Here is a 20,052-nt window from a genome sequence, read left to right on the forward strand (position 1 = left end):
CCTTTTCATTTCCTTCACTTCTCTAATGCCAATTAAACAAAGACAATCTTTAAAATACTGCTTTAAAGATTGCCTTGGCTTTGATGACATCCATTGATCATTCGGCTTTCTTTGGTATGTCTTGGACTATTCCGACTTCCGAGCACCTCATTCCTCGTACTTTATTTTCTCTCCCTGTTATTGATTGATTGAGGCATTGCGGATGTCACACATGATGGCTATGTTGGGTAAAATATTTCAATTTTGTTCCAATCAAGGATTTAGAAATTGCGATTAAAAACATTTTTATTTGCTTGAGAAATGTGAGTTGCATTCATTTACCCCAAAAATTATTATAGATATATTTTAGCATATTCCTTGTAGTGTCTGAGCAGCCATCAGCTGCTTGTCTTGAGTTGTCTTTCTCCATACCTTTACCAGGGATCAGACTTGATGCACATGCCATTCTGTCAATCCCATTGAGGTCAATGTCAACCCTAAAGCCAAAAGCCCAAGCCATGCCACGTGCACCGTCGGCCTCACTCATCAGTGTGGGACAACCTGGGAGACCACCAAGCAGCGCGAAGTCCAGCAGAGCCTTCCAAGGTTAGCTTACCCAGCTCTGGGGTTCTTCCCGCCGTGACATTTTTGTCATACTCAGCTTGAATGCCTCTCGATCACCCTAGGGGCTTTTTGGGCACCAAATAGATTGAGGAGTTGAGAGTGGAAACGGGTTGTGGGGTGTGGGGGTGGAATCTGGCTGGGAGATTGACAAATATATGCCCTGAATCCAAACACAGGTTCACTGCAGCAATGCCCTTTGGACGAAACTCCATTATATGCTAGAGATCTGAGATGTTTAACAAACAAGGTCATGGAAAATCTCATCAGCACAGTAACTGTACATGGCGTGATGGAGGTACCTTGATGTGTCGGCAAAAGCAGCCCAGTGGTGATAATTCTCGAATCCAGTTGCCAAAAATGCAGCTCGACGCCACGTATAATGACAGACGTTCTGAACGCACTCAGATAATGAGTGATCTCAAAGGAACGAATGCCAAACGGCACCTCTGCGATTAGAATACAATCTCTTGTAAGGTTAAGGCCTCAATCAGGATGTCATTGTTGCGGTGATGTCCTGTACAATGCAGGGGGAATGAATTATTTGGCTCAAAATAATGCGTGGCAGTGGATTTTGATTTGATTCACCGTGTGTGGCTGCTGGATTACACACAGCGAGTATGCCATACACTATTCCTCGTTGGCAATTTGTACCTATGCACGATTGGTAATCTGACGAGACGGAAAAGGTTCGGACCCGAAGCCGCTGGGATAAATGAGACCCCCCTCTTGAAAGTTTCCTTCATTTTCGACCGTCGATGCGTTGTCGGAGATCAAATGAGAAAATAGATAAAAACTTCCTGATTCGAATTTATCAAGCCCTTGGACTTTATTCTCACATGCAACCATCTCTTAGTTTGCATTCATTTGGGAATTTTTCCAACTTTTTGTTTTCGGGGATTAAATCAGTTTGACGGTTTTCAAGTGACCTTTATTTCGTGTGCCGTGTTAAGAAGAAGTTACCATCTGCCTCAGAAATTTTTTAAAAATCCATAGTACTACATGTCACTGTACTATCATGTGACACACCAGTGTTGCACTGAACTATTTTTCTATTTTGTGCCGAGCAAATAGTTTTGTGGGTTTTTTGTTAATTTTTTTTTTATACATGTTTGCAAAAACTTGTTTCTTGCCAAGTCAGTTTGTCAAACTATCACATTGATTCTGCCTTTTTTCACCTGTGCTGTTGAGTTCAGGTGTGCATGGTGGAATGTTTTGTGGATGTTGGGGCTCATTCTTGATTCTGGTCCTGTAATGTGGCAGCACCGCCATCACTGCGCCGGGTTAATGTCCATTGACAGCCATGTTTAGCCACCATTGACTCAGAGACAAGCCTGTACTGCGGTAGGCTTTCGATCTCAAAGTCGTGTTTATTCAAGACTAGCGGATAATACCCTTCAAGGACGGGTGATTGGATGGGATATAATTTCCTAGGACGGGAGGGGCATAGAACAACAACAACAACAACACAACAATCACGTGACAAACTGATTAAATGTACATCACAATAACATAATTCAGTGACCGTTGGGCTTTTAAAATTCCGCCCACCAGAATGCCATAAATGTCATCCAGCACGGTGAACGCTTTGGCAAAAGTCAACTTTTTGACTGGGCTGAGCGGATTCCAAGATGGAAATAAACTTAGTTGTCGAAAGCAGAATTGTAAGACATTGTTAATTACGCCTATGTTGATGGATTTGAAGCTTAGAGAGCGGAGTTAGGAGACGGGACAGACGGACACCTTCGTACTATTTATATTGAAGACAGATATCCATGAAGATAAGCAAGGCATGGGCCCCGGACTGTTTCCACGAAGTTTTCTTCAGGAAACTTAAGTGCTTGAAGTTTTGTTTCTGAGCTCTCAGTTTGAGGAAAGCACTTTTACATTTGTTTCTGATTTACTTCTTGCTGTGGCTTTCCAAGATTACTTCTTCATGTCTTTCCTTGGCATGAGCGGGTACAGAGTCTGGGTACTGGAGGAGGAGGGGGAGGGGGAATATCAGACGAGAGTGACAGATGGGTGTAATTGTGGTCAAAACGACGAAGCTGTGAATTTGTTCTTATTGAATTAACCTTCCTGTCCCCTCACTCGGACCGGTGGAATTTCTTGAAAATGCACGCCGAGTTTTACGCCCTGGAGAATTTATTCTCCTTCATTAATTTTCTCCTGTGTGTTATTATTCCGCTCATTACTGATTGTTTTCTCTTAATTTATTTGCCTGTACAGTATTTTACCTCATTACGATTTCACTGTTTATTTTGCCGCGTCGTTCCAAAACCTGTCTTTTCTTGCCATTTACTGCCATTGTTTTTTGTTCTAATTTGCCTGTCGACCTTTATCATGCTTTGTGCATGATGAATAAGGATGTAGTTGAATTTTCGATCGCACATTACGGAGCAGTTTTGCAGTCCGGTGTAATCTTGCCAACGTGTAAATGTTGTTCTGCGTATAACCAGTGAAAGTGTTTCCCATGGACACCGAACAATGTTGCTAGACTGCAGTGAAAAAGCCTGTTGGGCCACAAAGGGTGAGGATTTGCTCTCAAATGTGCTTTTGTTTACTCTCAATGCAAACATCTGGTTTTGTCATCAGTGTCCCTTCAACACCACCTTGGCGAAACAGGACGCGTCGCCTTGCAATTGTCTCTACTTAAAAACCTGACAACGGTGATCGGCCTGAGCTGCTGTCAGCCGCTCGGACAAATTTTATGGCACCTATATTGCTGAGATAGATCATATGAGATGCATTCCCTCCTTCCTCTGAAAGTCTAAGCAGGGAGCCCCTGGGAGGAAACTCTATAGAACGGGTGGCTTTTCAACACTCAGCATCAGACTTTGGTTCATGCAAATGGTCACCCACGCATCGGTGAAAATAGTGTTGGGTTATGTGGCCTCTTCAAGCCTCCACATTGAGCTCGCACTACTTGTTAAGCTCAGGATCTTTTCTGCATACTTTGTGCACTTGCAAATGAAAAAAATAATAATAGAGAGGTAGGACTGACTTTTCGAAGTCGTAGTTATGAAGAGATGCAATATCTTCTGCTAAATGATGTCGACACTTCGCAAAAGTTAAATTTACATGCAAAACAGGTGTCAGGTCATGTGATCCGACATGCAAATGCTGGCAGTTTTCACCGTCCAGTGAAACTTCAAAACGAGCAGCCATTGGAGAATTACCGTCTGCCGCACAACTTCTCAAGTCATGATGCTTGCACACTTCAGTATTCGAGTGCAGTTCGTTTGTTTACTCGTGACAGCTGGTGTGTGTGTGTGTGTTCAGTTCTGGACTCGAGGGTCGTTGGTTTGATTTATTTACCAATATGTCAACCTAAACCACCACCACCACCACCACCACCACCACCAATCATTATTAATCTCATGCACTGCTTCAAATGATAAAAGTTTGAATGCTGATGATAGCGCATTAGGAGGATTTTGTTTGTGGTTTTCATTGTCATTTTTCACACAAATTAACATAAGCGCTTGCATAATCACGGGACACTCGCTATCCTCATGGAATCATCAGTTTGATAAGGTAATACATCTTTATCAAACGTTAAGGTTAACACATAAAAGAGAAAACTTGGTGTGTTTGGATTTGTACTTGAATGAAAATTGATTGCCATGGAGTAAATTAATTAATGGTTGTAATTTACTAAGGAGCAAACATTGAGAGTTTGCCTCACTTGAGACAATGTTAACTCAATGTTTCTGCTTGACAGCACAATTAACGAAGGGGGTTAAGCCCAAAGGATGATCACCTGGGATTTTGCTATCTGCGGCATTCCGGAATCCATCGTGGAAAGCCACACGCCAGGGAATCGATGCTGTGTGCGTGTGTGTGTGTGTGTGTGTGTGTGTGTGTGTGTGTGTGTGTGTGTCATTGGTTGTTATCTCCATATGCTGGTTTCAGAAGATGGAATGGACTCCTTTCAGATCTCGAAGTATCCACCTCCGTTTTGGTAAGGGATCATGATTCATGGACCAAGCTGTGAAGTTTTCTAGTTCTCATGGTTTTGTGTGGAGGACTCTTTTCAGGATTGTCACCGAGCTCCGGACAGCTATCACCTGTAGTTCGTTATCATTCAGCATTACAAATGCTGTGGTTGCAACGTTTACCCCATTTAGCCACAAACGGGCAACTTGCATTTATATAGGTACAAGTTGGGTCACCCGATCAAGGTTGGGGAAGTTAGACTTTAATATAACATCAAGAAAAGTGATGTTTAAAGCTGAAGCAAAAAATTAACTCGGGAGTGCATCATGGCAAGGTTGGGCCAAATGGCGTCGTTTCCTTGTTTGAGGTTAGTTTCTCCTCGGTCTCATGTTATCGTGTTATTCTGATTTTCCGATGCACACACACACACACACACACACACACACACACACACACACACACACACACACACACACACACACACACACACACACACACACACACACACACACACACACACACACACACACACACACACACACACACACACACACACACACACACACACACTTGCCTTGTGGGGGTGGGGGATTTTTGATACCTATAACCTGACGCTCGGTACCTCCAGCACAAATGCCAAATTTGGTGGCAATTGGCCCAGCTGTGTTTTTAATATCTCCACTTGACAAAGTTGCTGAGGCATGTTTTGGGGTTGTACGTCCATAGGTCCATATGTACCTATGTCCGTCCATGCTAATTACCTCCGCCACCGAAGGTGAAGGAGGTTATGTTTTCACCCCTCTCTGTCTGATTGTCTATCTGTCTGTCTGTGTGCAGGATATCTCAAAAAATAGTGGACGGAACCTGTCGAAGAAATTTCCTCTTCAAGCATTTGTAATTGGTGTTGCCAGCCCAAAGTGTGAATAAATAAAGACATTGTTCCTCAGTCATAAAATATTATTTGAACTTCGGCAAAATGCTGCAGTTGAGAGGATTCCCTTGCACACATTATTAACCGTGTATTCTGTTACATTCGCTTGCTGTAAAATGTACATCCGCCTTCAGTTGTTATTGATTTGTCATTTTTGAATAAAACTACGTAACAGACTGGAAATGTTGCACACGTTCCAGGAAGACGAGTATATCAATCAGTGCATGATTAAACATAACTTTAGATATTTCTTATTTAGTTCACAGATTTAATGAATATAATGCATGGCTTTTTGTGTAGAGGCATTGTAAAAAAAACACTGGCAAGGTTCTGTCAGCAGAGCCAGTCTAAGTAATGTTGTTGTTTATCAACGCTGAGAATGTGCCGAAGTGATGATTCACTCCCTTGATCTGTGTAACTATCTGTAGCGCCAAACCCTGGGGACCTCAAAGGGACTGTTGTGCTCTTTTATGATTGGCCGTACTTGGGCCTTGCCTACGTTGTTTAAACTGTTTCACTCCTTTCCCAGTAGTAGAAAGCAGTTGTTTTTGATTTCGCACTATGGGAATCGTTACTCTTTCGCAGATGAAAAGCTATTTCTCTTTTATCCTGCTTGTTCAATCGTTTCCCCCCACTCGCCCCCACTCGATATATAAAACTTGGGTTAGGGTTTTTCATTTGAGAGAGTTTCATTGATGGATGTTTTTTTTTTTCTCCCGTATGTGTGCACGTACGTAACGTTGTTCAACATTCTCCTTTGTATGCTGGACCTGAGTTGTAATAGAGTTCATTTCATCCACAATGTGGATGAAATTTGGTGGGCAGGTTCGTTGTGTGACAAGGACGAAATGATTCGATTTTGGTGAAGATCTGGATCCGGATATGAGAATTATTTGATTGTTGAAGTGATTCTTCGCCATTGAGAGATAGGGCCAAAAACGATATGGAACATGATGTTTTAAAAATGTACTGGGCCCGATATGTTCTCGTGGATCAGGCATTCCGTGGGGAGGTATGCGCTCTACCGAGTGCCCTCCTAGTTTTCTGTTTTCTCTGCAACCGCTTCTCCGATTGACACAAAATTTTAAGCGTAGGTGTGACTACTCACGCAGAATGCTTTAATTATTATGACATCATACATTATGTGGTGTGGCCATCATGTTGGAAAAAAGGGAAAAAATTGGACCTCTTTATCTCCAAAACCACTCCATGGGGAAAAAAATTAACTTGGCACATGTCAAGTACTCCAATGGGAAAGTGTGACTTTTTTGATGTCATAGGTGGCTTCATTATGATGTCATAATTTCATACATCGCACGCTTTATCAGATCCGTATGAAAATTTTTGACAGTCATCTACAGTTAAATCGTACAGTGAAAAGAAATTGATGACTACATCAGTAATGTGGCTTGGAAGCCATATTTTTTTTAACATTAATGTCTTTCAATCCTGACAAATCTCACACTCTCACGATATCTCTCCGAAAGGACAGTCTGGAACCCCCCCCCCCCCATTTACTTTCTCAACAATCCTCTTGAAGAAGTCCTTTCATTCAAGCTTCTGGGTTTCACTATCTGCCATAATCTTTCCTGGGAAACCCACATTTCCAAGCTGCACTCCAAAGCCAGTCGCCAACTGGGCATCTCCCATCATGCAAAGTCCTTCCTTGACACATCTGGGCTCCTGATCACATACATAGCTTTTGTCCACAGCCTGATGGAGTACTCCTCTTCCCTCTGGGCTGGTGCTCCCACCTCTCACCTTTCTCAGCTTCATGCTGTGGAAACCAAGGCATTTAGAATCATTGTTATCTCCGACGATGAGGCTGAGCCTTTGGGTCTCTCAATCTCACTCCAGGCAGCTCGGTGGTCTTTTTGTCTTTCCCCTTCTACTCTCTGGCCTTGCCTCCACTCTGCTCTGTCTGAGAAATGTCTCCCCCATATTTCCGCAAGGCGCTCAAGGTCCGCCAGCATCCCCCTTCTGGTAAAACTATCAAAATCAAGAATCATTGCTCATCTTCATTCATTCATTTCTCTTTTTACCACCTTTGGAACAAACTCCTACACTCTCTTCAATCCCACTCTTCCCTCTAGGTCAGTGTTTCTCAAGGTGGGGCGCATGCCCCACCGGTGGGGCATGGCAATATTTTGGTGGGGCATGAGGATTCAGAATTAATGAATCAATATATGATCGCTTTCATAGCTTTGCCTTTTGAATACATATGTAGTATATACTGTAGTGTCTCCAATCATGGTGGGGCGTACGATTATTTTGAAAATCAAAGTGGGGCGTGGGACAAAAAAGGTTGAGAAACACTGCTCTCGGTCTTCAAAACAGCTGTTCACCACCATCTTTTGTCTTCCCTCATCCAAAACCACGATCTTTTCTACCCCCGTTAATCCACCCCAAACGCACCTCCTTCAAATTCTCTGCTTTCCTTCCTGAAAGTCCCTGTTGTGTAAGGACCTGAAAGTTCCTGTTGTGTCCATCTTCTTTGCCCTGTATACCCTTCCACAGAATGATCTCCTCATGTCTCTGTTCCACATTGTTTTTCCTTCGCTCTCCCACCCCTCTTGTCTCCTGCTCCCCTTGTTGTGCATTCTGTGTGTTAGCTCTCATACGAGTCTCGACAGCGGATACAAAAAAAACCATAAAAACCTTCAAAAATCGTCTTCTCTGAAACGGATGTACAGATTGAGGCAAAACTTTACAGGTATGATTGCATATCCATGCTGAACAAAAAGTTCTCTACCCATGATATTATCGGTTACATGGTTTGGCAGCGATGATTTTTTGAAGAATAACTCTTTGAAAACCTTCTCCAGAATGGCTTGACACTTTGAGGGGAAACTTCACCCACACGTCGCCAAGCCTTGGAGATATGACGGTGTTCCGAATAATTAATAGGTCACATGGTCTGAGAGCCATATTGGATTGAACAAAAATCTTTAAATAATAATTATGATGTTGTAGTCATTGGGAATAAATGTGTTAAATTTCAACTTGATTGGATGCATGGTCTTGCAGCCAGAATTATTGAATATTAAAATCTGGGTTCAGGGATTTAAGTCAAACTTGGTACAAGTATGTATAATGATGTAATGATGTGGAGGAATATTTGGCGACGTCGAAGAGTGCCCTTCAATTTTTTCTATTATTTTCATGCATACACACGTACATACAAAGAATTTCCTTGCGGGGGTTGGGGGGAGGGAGGAGGGGCAGGCGGTTTTGCCCGTGACCTGACCCATGTTATCCCCATCACACTTGCAAAATTTGGTGGTGATTTGTCCAGGGGTGTGGAATTGTATAGAAGTCATAAAAACCATTGACTCAGACCACAAAATGTTGATTTTCCACAAAATGCTGATTTTCAACTGATCAAAATACCAGGTCTGGGAAATAGAAAAGTTAGTTCCACTTCACACACACACTCAACTTGCTAATATATGTACAGTGGCCTGCAAAAGCAAAAATCCCCCTCCAAAGCTTTCGGATTTTAATGCCACCTGAGCTAATTTCATAATGCTTGCAAATCAAACTTAATATTGTGTATTTTCCAGTGTATAAACCGTGGCGGTGTCGTAAGAGCACCCCTGTTTTTCACCCTCAAAAAAAAAACTTTTCCGGTGTAGTAACCCATGCTTTTCACCCTCAAAATAAATGAATATATTGATCATTTTATTTTCTGATCTAGATCTACAGTAAATACATCAATACATTAACTTTGTATGGAACAAAGCGACGGTGGTATCAACATGCCTACTCCCATATCCACTTAATTTCTTTTAACAGTCTTATTCTAATTTTCAAGAGGTTGAAGAGAGAGGAGAGGACACCAAGAAGTTTTTATTTTTCTTCCTTATTTTTTAATATTATAAAGAGGATTTTTTGTTCCTAGAAAAGAGATTCCTACCAGTATCATCCATATTTCTTGTGGATTTGTGGCCCTGAAAAGGGTCATTTGGGTTTGATGAACTTTTCAGCAAAACCGGAGGAAATCGTCATCAATGCTTTCCTCATCGAAGACTTAACTCCTTGTCCGAACGAGGATAGAGAAAGTCCCTGTCGTCGTCACCATCATTTGCAGCCTCCTCCTCTCAAATGATATCCTCTGTGCCGTCCATGTTGTTTGAGATGCAGCATTTCAGAAATGCTCGCTTGATGATGTCCGACAGTATCTCCTCCCACACCTTGACAATCCAGCCACAGATCATCGGAAGGTCGACCTTTCTCATCCTCCAGATGAACACCGGCCATCTCCCAGTCAACATCATGCTAAGCCAGCGTAGCAACAGGAGTAATAAAGTTCAACCAAGATGCATGTGGCCAATGCTCCTCGGAATCCGAGTCGAAAATCCCGGCTGGAAACACGTCACAAAATGCTCATTTTAAACTGGATGAAAATACCAAGTCCGGGAAATAGGAAAGTTTGTCTGTGGTGGTTCCACCAAGATGCAGCTAATGTTCCTCGAAGCCCAGGTCAAATACAAAGGCCTGCTAAGTAAGAAAGTTCGTCTGGTCGATGCGAGAAAACCACGGAAAGCAAGTTAGAAACCGCTGAGAGAAAATGAAGAGAACCAGGAAGAATGAAGAGAACCAAAGGAAGCGAAAAGAACTGAGCAGCACTCGTACTTCTTAAAACTTCGGCATCCCACGTGGCTCCTCGTTCTCGTGAGATTATTCTTCTTATTTTTAAATCCATTTCTTGCCCTCATATCGAAAAGTACTCAGGGTTGATTGGTGGTTCCTAGTTTTAAACCATGCCCCACTATCCAGCATTTGTGAGCATAGTGTCAGCATGTAAGGAACAAGCTTGGTGGATTAATTCTGCCTGCATCGGATGTTCATGTAGAAAATGATGCATGTAAAATGATAGTCATCACCACAAGTCCCTCATCCATCCACCCCTTCTGCTGCGCACGAACAATGACACCGGCTGGAAACTTGTCTTTGTACAATGCTGGACAAACCCTTAACTTGAACCGATTTTAAAATTTTAAACAAGTCTGAAGACAACGATGGTTCACGATGTAGATTGTTTCAGAAGTCAAGGATGAGACAATGTGATAATTTTTGACCAAGTTATAAAAATGATCAACATGATGTGGTACGAGTGACAGGTTATTAGCTGCAAAATGTCAAAAACCCGGTTTCGTTCAACAACTTTCAAAATTTGACCTTTCCATAACCTTTAAAGGTCACAAAACAATGTTGTGGACATTAAAATAAGGAAACAGGATACGTGCTATAGCTTAATGGAGTTAGTGCGTCGAAGAAGGTCGAAAACCCGGTTCGATTCCCACAACTTTGAAAATTTGACCTTTGTGAACTTTAAAGGTCAAAGGTCAAAGATTATGAGCTTTGGTGGAAAACTTCCTCTGGAACATTCCAGGAACAATATAACGTCATATCGGCTCTATGGCATTTCGCACTCCTCGGATTATTCATACTTTGATGAAATCAGCGTAAAAACAAACTTGAAGGGGGCGCCACGGGCAAGGTGTTCGAGATAGAGAAAAATGGTTTCAAGACAATGGGTGGGCAATGTAACCACCTTAAACAATAACAGTGTTTAGTTTGATGTAACCACCTTAAACAATAACAGTGTTTAGTTTGATGTAACCACCTTAAACAATAACAGTGTTTAGTTTGATCCCTTCAGTTACGAATAAAAAAGTTCATTTGGAAAAATTGTTTCCTCATAATTCGTAATTCATCTAAATGTGTCATTATTTGTAGGGGGTGAATACTTTTGCAGGCCACTGTATATACGGAGCCAATTTCAATATCTTCCCTATTTTTTTCAAAAAGTGTGGGGTTAATAATAAGAGTTCCCGAACAATGAACTTCAACACGAGAGGGGGTCATTAGGCCCATCAAAGCCCTTAACTTGCTCTATTATTATCCCCATGTTTTTAAAAAAAGGGGGGGGGGGTAAGTAAAAAAGTGCATATTGTAAGCAGCTCTGCCCGTAATGCTATCTCCTCCTAAATGGTTGACAGTTGTGCAGAAATTAACCAAACTTGGTAGTTACGATCACCCAATGGCAAGAATGTTCGAGAGTAGCATCATATTTGGCCCTGACCCCTGGTGCCCTGTGCAGGGTCAAAGGTCAAATATCAAAAAATGAAATTACGGGCACATTTGGGGACTCCGCAGACAGACAGACAGACAGACAGACAGACAAACGGGTGAAAACATAACCTCTGACGGCTTTTGATGGCGGAGGTAAAAATGACGCAATGAAACTGCCGCATGTTTTTGTATGTTCTTTTCAAGTATTATTATTATTATTATTGTTATTTGACCTTCCACCAAAGCGATAAGAGGTTATTGTTATCAAATCTGCATAGCAACCGATCATTACTGTCCTGCAGAAAAGGCACAGGCGTGGGTTCCCCTTTATCATACACGATCAGACATGTTTCAGATCAGCGAGGTCGTCATTTGGAACGTAACGTGAGTTCCCTTAACCACCCAAAGCAAATTAACCTTCAGGTTTTAATTGTTGCATCAATTTCTTTAAAATGTGGAATGTTGCCTTGAGGAAGATGAATTGCATTCATAAGACCGTCTCTCGGAAGAAATACCTTCGTGCTCCATCAGCAGGTGTACCCTTTCAGCATTTGTCGGTTTAAAAGCATGTTGATGTGCGTGCAAAAATACCATTCTAAAAGTCTCCAAACAATAGCACTCGATTTGACTGGTGTGTGTAATGTTGTGGTCCCACTGTCCTGGATGTCTCGCCATCAGAGCCACATTTGAGTGCGCATCATGGCAGCGCATGGAGCAGGAGCTGAGAGTAACCTTGACGGGTGTTCCGCCAAGACGTCTGCATCGCTCTCACCTCGAGGAGGTGGTCTTGGATGACTGCCTAATGACTTACAGCCCAGAACCTGAGAGTAAGTGAAATGTGAAGATTATTTTGTTGAGGTGAATGTAATTTTGGGGTGGGAGGCATGAGACTGATAACAAAATTTCTGTGGGTGGTAATAATTTTTCTAAAGTAAGTCTGTAGTTAAGCAGAAAAGCCTATATGATAGGGGAATGCAGTATGACATGAACCACGCATTTCCAAGCTTCCTTTGATCCAAAATAATGTCTGTTTTTCATTCCAGGCACCAATTTTCAAAACCCATTCGGTAACCCTGCTCTTGTGAGGTCAACATTCACCTCGGAAAACCACACCAGCACCATGTTTCCTCCTTTATCAGGTGCATACTCGGACACCTCGCTCTCGATGGGGTCTGAAGGCGTACCCTGAGTTACCTCGCTGGGGGGGTCTCAATTCGTCATGTTTTTTTTTGGCCTGTTTAACAATGCCTTGAGTTGGAATCGGCCGCAACGATTTCTTCACGACGACGAAGCGCTCAAAATGTTTTCGTTTTTTTCACTTTGTTCACTCATATCATCGAATGCCTGATCTACATACTTACAAATCAGTGTACATCATTTTTGGAAGTGCTATCGTTTTCAAATTAGGAGCTTGGAGCGATTTCATGCATTATGTGATGTGATTTTTCCATGATCTATTCTCACGGACTCATTTAAGTATATAATAGAAATATAATTTGAGTTTGGAGGATCGGATCACACGGACTGAAAGACTCGAAAATCTGGAGTGAAATCTGAAAATGTTAAGAAATCGGTGATGTTTCGTTATTTTGTGGGTACATGCCATTACCAATCAGCTTGCTATCGCTTGCCAAGCAGGTACAGCCAAGCCAGCTGTTCGTTATGAACCATTTAATTGGAGTGCTTGCTTGAGTGCTTCAGCCTTCAGTCGATAGCGGAACAGTTTGTGTCTCGATCGGGATGTACAGTCGGCAGTTGCTTCAAGGTAGAGGTACATATGGGTACATTTGGATCTGTAAAGGGAGTCCACGTGATTGTGTGTGCATGGCTGCATGCTTAGTTATGGGTGCCACGGTGGCAAAGTTTCATCCTATTTCTTATGATGATGATGATGATGATGATGATGATGATGATGGGTGGTGGAGCTTTTAACTTTTAACCTCAGCAGGATACGTGCGTTCATGTTTTCCTTTGTCCTCGTGACTTTATGAAGCATTTGGTTGTTCTATATGACTCGAGTATGCTTTACAAAGGTTATATGGTTTCTCTTTGTGAGTTTCAGAGCAAAATATATTTGATAACACCCGATTTCCGAGCTGTTTGCCATATTAGCATGTTTTATAAATTACCGAGTCAAATTTTTTTCCACTCGTCACACACAGCTATTTACAAAGATTAATGTTTATGCACATCTCCCTGAAATGTCTAAAATGCAACATTATTTTTATAATTTGTTTGGTACTACAGAACTTTAACATGGATACAAACAAACACGACATATTAGTGACCGAAGCTTTTCGTGCTGCACTCTTCAGGGTAAAAATCGCAGCAAGTGAAGGAGGGAGTGAAGACGTGTGCTATATACGCAGGTCTCAATAAGATAGACGCTGATTGGTTCCACGGTAATGATGTTATGGTTAATCCGAATGCCCATTGGTCGGCTCATCTTCACCTCGAGCTCCCATTGGCTGGAGCAGAGTTCGTCGATGATTGACGTTTGCAACCACATCCTGGAGAGAGGGGGGATGGTTTTCCTCTAAGGTTCATTCACCATTTGTTACCGTACTTCCCTTGATCTTTCCATGCTGAAAGAGACACAGAGATCGTCCAAATTCCTTTTGACGACATAATATTGGATCGGTGTTAAGGATAACGGTTGCTTCCAACTTACGTAAATGAAACGTGCTCCAACCTCGGCTCAATATCCTGAACATATCTGCATTGTACTGGTCTGCACAGATGGGGTTGGCAACCAGGTGCTGTGCAATGGCAGATGAAGCAGGTACAGTGGTGGGTGGTTGCTAGATATTTCTACATGCTCACACTGGTTGTGTTCTAACCCTCATAATCTTTCTTCGTATCACCAAGGGGATGTGTTGTTTGATCCGATCAGCCAATCTTAGTGTTGTGTGGCCCACGTACCGAGCTTCGCATCGGCACTTAAACTCACAAATAACATTGCTGGTTTGTGAGGTGGGTAGCACATCCTTGTTGACTGACGCCAGCAAACTGCGAGAGGTAAAGATTACTCGGGGTTGCACAGCCAGAAACGTGTTGGACACAATATGTTTGATTTGTACTTCAAACCTTCATGATGATTGCCCTTTCCAGGGCATCCTGATATAGACTGGACATTTGTCCGGACCAATCTTCCAATCTTTTGTCGTGTTTAGAAACTTGTGTGTGTATCTCTTAACTATATGCTCATGATAACTATTCTCAACGAGTATATTCATGATTTTGTCAATTTCGGCAGGAAGATTATAAGGTGAACAAATCCTCTTTGCTCTGTTAACCAGGATATTGATCAAGGCAATTTTGTTTCTCATGGAGCTGTAGGAGTCCCACCGAGTATACTGCCCTGTGAAACGCGGCTTCCGGTAGACGGATGTTGTGAAACCAAGGTTGGATCCATCAACCAACACGTCCAAAAACTGTAACGTGTTTGACGATTCCAGCTCCGTGGTAAACTTCAATGCTGGATGGAGAGTGTTGATCCATGTCTGGAAATTGTCACATGCCGTCCGAGACTCAAACAAAGCAAAAATGTCATCAACATACCGATAGTATACGATGGGGGAATCGACCCCTTGCCGACCAGTCAGTTTCTGCATTTCATGATAGCCTACAAAGATATTTGCAAGAGCTGGGCCTAATTAAGAACCCATGACCACACCATCCGTTTGAACATACATCATGTTGTTAAAACTGAATTCCACCTCCCTTGTTGCTGTGTTCATTAATTCAACGAAGACGTGTTCTGGGATCATCAGTTGTTCCAGATCGGTGTGATACAGCAAACGTGCAGATATCTCAATCGTCTCCGTCAATGATACATCCGTGAACAAGCTTTTAATATCAAAGGATGCCGTGATGTTGTCCTCACTTGTCGGTGTTTTAGCTCTCATTGATTCTGCAAATGTGAAGGAATCCTTAACCACGAAATGAGAAAGTGAACCCAATACTGGTTGCAGTTCCTTTCCCAACCACTTGGCAGGTTTTACCCTGAAGAGTGCAGCACGAAAAGCTTCAGTCACTATCATGTCGTGTTTATTTGTATCCATATTATAATTTGTTTCTTGAAATTACCCCCAAACAAGGGTGAAAGCTCCACATGGTTTTTGTGTTGTATAAAGTGTGTGCTGTAATCAGTAATCACACTGACTCCAATCTGTCGATTCCTGAAGAATTGCCGATATTGGCCAAGCACTAATATTGTGTATATGTGTGTTTTGTTCATAAAGCATACATTTTCTGTCTGCTAACTCCCCTTCTCCACCCCCCCTCTCTCTCTCTCTTTGTCCTATCCTTGCTCTACCCCCTCTCAATGCAGTTCAGTACCCCCCCTCCCACACCTGTCTCCCTCTCCCCCCCTCTCTCTCTCTCTGTCTCTGGATGTGTCCGTGTGGTGACTATGTCTGGGCGGTGTTTGTCTCCGGACATGTCAGGATGGTGTTTGTGTTCAGGCAGTGTTTATCTCCTAGTGTTGTTTGTCTCAGGACGTGTCCAATCGGTGTTCATGTCTGTGCGATGTTTGTCTCCGGATGTGTCCGAGTGCTGTTTGTCTCCGGACCGAGTTTTTTCTGGGTGTGTCCAGGCATTGTTTATCTCTGGATGGTGTTTGTCTCTGTACCTGTCCTTGTCGTGTTTGTTTGTCTCTAGATGTGTTCAGGCAGTGTTTATCTCCGGACATGTCTGGGTAGTATTTATCTCTGAATGTGTCATGCATGTCTTCAGGCAGAGTTTATCTCCGGACATGTCCGGGTGGTATTTATAGTATGACCGGGTAGAAAATGGATTTCAGACATTATTTTATTTCCATCTTCACTGTTATTCTATGCAGAATCATTTTGATGAGACGGTACGAATTGTAATTAATGCTCCACCACACGTCTGCCTTCCCTTCCTCTCACCCCATGCTGCCTTCCCTTCCTTCACCCGTCCTCGCTACCCCTACCTCCTCTCTTTCCCCCTCCACCTCGTCATGCTCCCCCTCTCCCCTCTTTTTCTCCCCCCATCATCCCTTAGTATTCCCATCATAATAATATCATAATAATAATCCATCATAATAATAATTAGTATTATTATATTTACATGAAGCTCATTCTAACTCCTCACTGACTCACTGATATTAATGTTCGGTACCTTCAGTGTGACGTAGAAAGCTGAAATTTTGTGTCCAATATTCCGGGAAAAGTTACAAAACTGTTGGATATCATTCGTCAATGAAAATATAAATGAAAAAAATGCAGGTGAGCGACCCGAGGCAATGAAGAAGCCACGGTAATTTCGCGTGCTGACAGACCTCAAAGCCAACACAGTGGTAAAATCGCAGAACCATTGGAAAACGTCCCTAAATTAAAATATAAATAAATGAAAAAAATTAATGCAGGTGAGTGACCCGAGAAAATGTGAAAGCACAGTTCGTTATTCCTTACAATGTGTAAGCATACCCTGCCAGTGTATATATCTCTATATTTCACAGTCAATTGAATGTGACATCTCAAACTGGCACAAGAGCAGATCGATTATATCGATTATAACCAACAGTGATTGGTTGAGAGAAAGAAAGAATGGGATTACCTGATTGGTGGAACCTACTCATTATTGGTGATACTCCATGGTTCCAACAATCAACGTTGAGGACATCACATTGGAACTTTTTAATGAGAGTTTGGTGCTTCTTCTTCATCTACTTGTGGTTTTATCCTGATGAGTACAAGTCGAAAAGCTTTGATAATGTCTATTTTATCGAAATGCATATTTAAATTTTCTTGTACTCGTCGAATGTCAGATTATCATTTGTATTTCATGGATTGTGGTGGATCATCACCCTGCGGTGCTTCATGCGATGGTGTACTTTGTGGGAAAGCTTACATCAGTTGTCCCTCCAGTGCTATAAGTGTTTATTATTAGACGAGGGTTCATTGACAGCACTTTAGTCCCAGGCCCATTTTAGTATAGGAAGGGCAATCTGGTCAGTCTTGCTTTCAAGGCACCCTCAACCCTCATTCCATGTGATGCTGGGCCAGAAAATGTACTTGACTTTGGGGTCAAATAGAATCCGTCCTGCTTTGTTCTCGTATAAAACCCCTGTGTGTTTGCAGCGGTCCTTTCCTCATGCACAGTGTACAATAAAATTGCTGGTTGTGTACTTGGGTGGGAGTGAATAATTCGCTGTGGTTTACATCAGAAAGGATGTTGCATAAAACATTGCGGCTTGTGGATTACTGGAGAGAGAGGGAGGGGAGAGGTTTGTGGGGGTGGGGGGCAGCTGGGAATTCCCAGCACTTCGCATTGCTTCTCATGAAAATTTTGTATTCCTTCCTCCCTTATGTTATCCACTTAACGTGCTGACATGATGATATTTTTCAAGTGTTCTCGATTTTACGTAGCTTTGACTAGATCAACGCCACTCAGGCTGGTGTCCTTCTCGATGATGTTCTGAAGGGCTATGAGAGGACGCCCCCTTCTTCGGGGTTCCTCATGGCACATTACATGATCAGCAAGGTGAAGGCAGAGTTTCCTCACAATAGTAGAAATTTGAGAACCAAAGTAAATTTAGCATAAAAAAGAAAACGTAAATGATGCATCATTCAATTGGTTTTCTGTGTTGATTATCCATCACGTAATCATTTTCTGGAATTCCAGAAATGATAGTAATTCCACCGGGGAAGGGGTTGAAGAAACAATGCAGAAAGCCGATATTTTCTCTACCCCATGTGATAGCCGATAGAGAAGCATTCCACTGCAAGGTGAGATTTAAAGGGCACCTCGAAAGCCAAGGCTTTTTGATTGAAATGTGGTGCAATAATCCATCCTGCGGTGCACCCTCTGACCCTCAAACTTCCCTTTCCCCACCACCCAGTCACCGAGGAGTTTGAGCATTGGTTGGAGTTTGGTTTGACGAAGTCACGCTCTGCTCTGGAGGACACCCTAACCATCAATCTACAGCGACAGAAGCACGATAAGAACACGGGCCTGGTCGGGCTGCAGCTCCATGTTGTGTGTACACCACGTTTATCTGCAAGGTTTGCTGACTGCTAAGATAAATTGTATCTGTGATGGATCTCTGAATTTGGACATTGGAAATGCTGTTTAAGATCCATGAGTGGGGAGGGGGTGGGGGGGAATTGTCACTTTTTTAAATTCTCAGTGGAGTAGTATGGTTCGAGCAAGGCTAGAGAATGGAATATCACTCGATAGCAATCTCTTCACCTGATGGTACTCGTAACGAGATATCATAGCCGACACACCGCCATTTGGGTGGATGCTAATCTGGTGGCTTCGTCTAGTTATTACAACGTCGCTGCACCACTCAACGCAAATGCTGGGTTTTGGCAATCAGAGTAGTAGCGCAAGTACAGTACTTATGTCCATCATCAATGCTCATTTTTTTTATCGGATCGTGAGGGCCGCAGAGTTGTTTTTTTGTATGCAGTCAAGGCTCATGGAAGAGCTTTAACACTGAAGGGATCATGATGCAACAGAACAAAAGGAAGAGTATCAAGAAAAGGGTGGAAATACACCAACAGCAGGGTTCAAGGACAGAAGAGAGGGAGACTATCTGAAGACTGAACACTAAACAAAATACAGAATGTGGTTTATGAGATCCATGAAAAGGAAAGGCTTTACTAACAGGTCTTGAACACAATAGAAGTGGCACAATGAACTTGGCCATGACAAATTGCACAAAACAAGTTGTTGAGATAGTTTAAAAGAAAAATGATAGCAGGAGGGTATCTTGTCATATGGAGCTGTGAGTTGATGGCTTGTAGGGTGCAAAGGTACTGCCAAGACTCTGCATATGTTAGGCTTTTACAAACTTTATTTTGCTTTGATGAAGGGTTATCACCCGAAAAGTCAGCTTCTCCTTGCTTCCCACGACGGTTAGCACACCTCAATAAACGTGCTTCCGATTTCATCCATTGTTGCATCAGTCCGCTGACGCAGAACGACATTCGCCTTCACCAGCAACACTCGTTCTTCGTTCTGCATTTTGCAAACCCACTTGTATTCTTTGGCAAACTAGTTGATCGGACCGTGTCTGCAAAGTTGCCAATTCGCAGTGACTTGAGATTTTTGGTAAGCACTGTCCCGCCCCTGACAGTGGAGGTCACAAGCAGTTTGAAGATGGAGAGCTCGTCCAAAAAGTGCAATGAAACTTCAATAACCTACTTAACTAGTGAGTCCTGACTGGTCTGGCGTACTGAAGGACCGGCCTGGCCAAACAAACACCCGACCCCCGTACGACTTGTGCTCGGAGTAGACATTTTGAACATCGTTTTCAGATTTAGGAATGGAATAAAGGCCTCGATAATCCCTTCAGGATACGTGGCCTATACTTTGCATTAATCCCCAAGAACATCATCCCATTATGGTTATCTCCAACTCTCTCCTGTGTGATGCCATCTTTTGTCAACAAATAAAATTCCAATGGATCTTATTGGTGCAGGAATGCAATCTCGTGCACACTCATCAATGGTGCTTTTTCAACTCCACAG

At 42.6% G+C, this 20,052-nt stretch overlaps 1 protein-coding gene across 1 annotated transcript in view; it reads left to right on the plus strand.

Annotated features, from left to right (window-relative positions):
• The window catches only part of CFAP47 (cilia and flagella associated protein 47), a 181,091-nt gene that overhangs the window by 154,935 nt on the left and 6,104 nt on the right, over nt 1–20,052 (plus strand). The window contains exons 17-20 of the mRNA XM_085860064.1: nt 421–585; nt 12,229–12,375; nt 12,592–12,687; nt 18,417–18,579. Of these exons, the coding sequence (XP_085716190.1) occupies nt 421–585; nt 12,229–12,375; nt 12,592–12,687; nt 18,417–18,579 (571 nt within the window). The remainder of the gene's footprint in view (nt 1–420; nt 586–12,228; nt 12,376–12,591; nt 12,688–18,416; nt 18,580–20,052) is intronic.

This window comes from Eptatretus burgeri, chromosome 16, assembly GCF_056783735.1.
Source record: "Eptatretus burgeri isolate ZD-2024b chromosome 16, Ebu_testis_v1, whole genome shotgun sequence".
NCBI classification, from domain to species: Eukaryota; Metazoa; Chordata; class Myxini; order Myxiniformes; family Myxinidae; genus Eptatretus; species Eptatretus burgeri.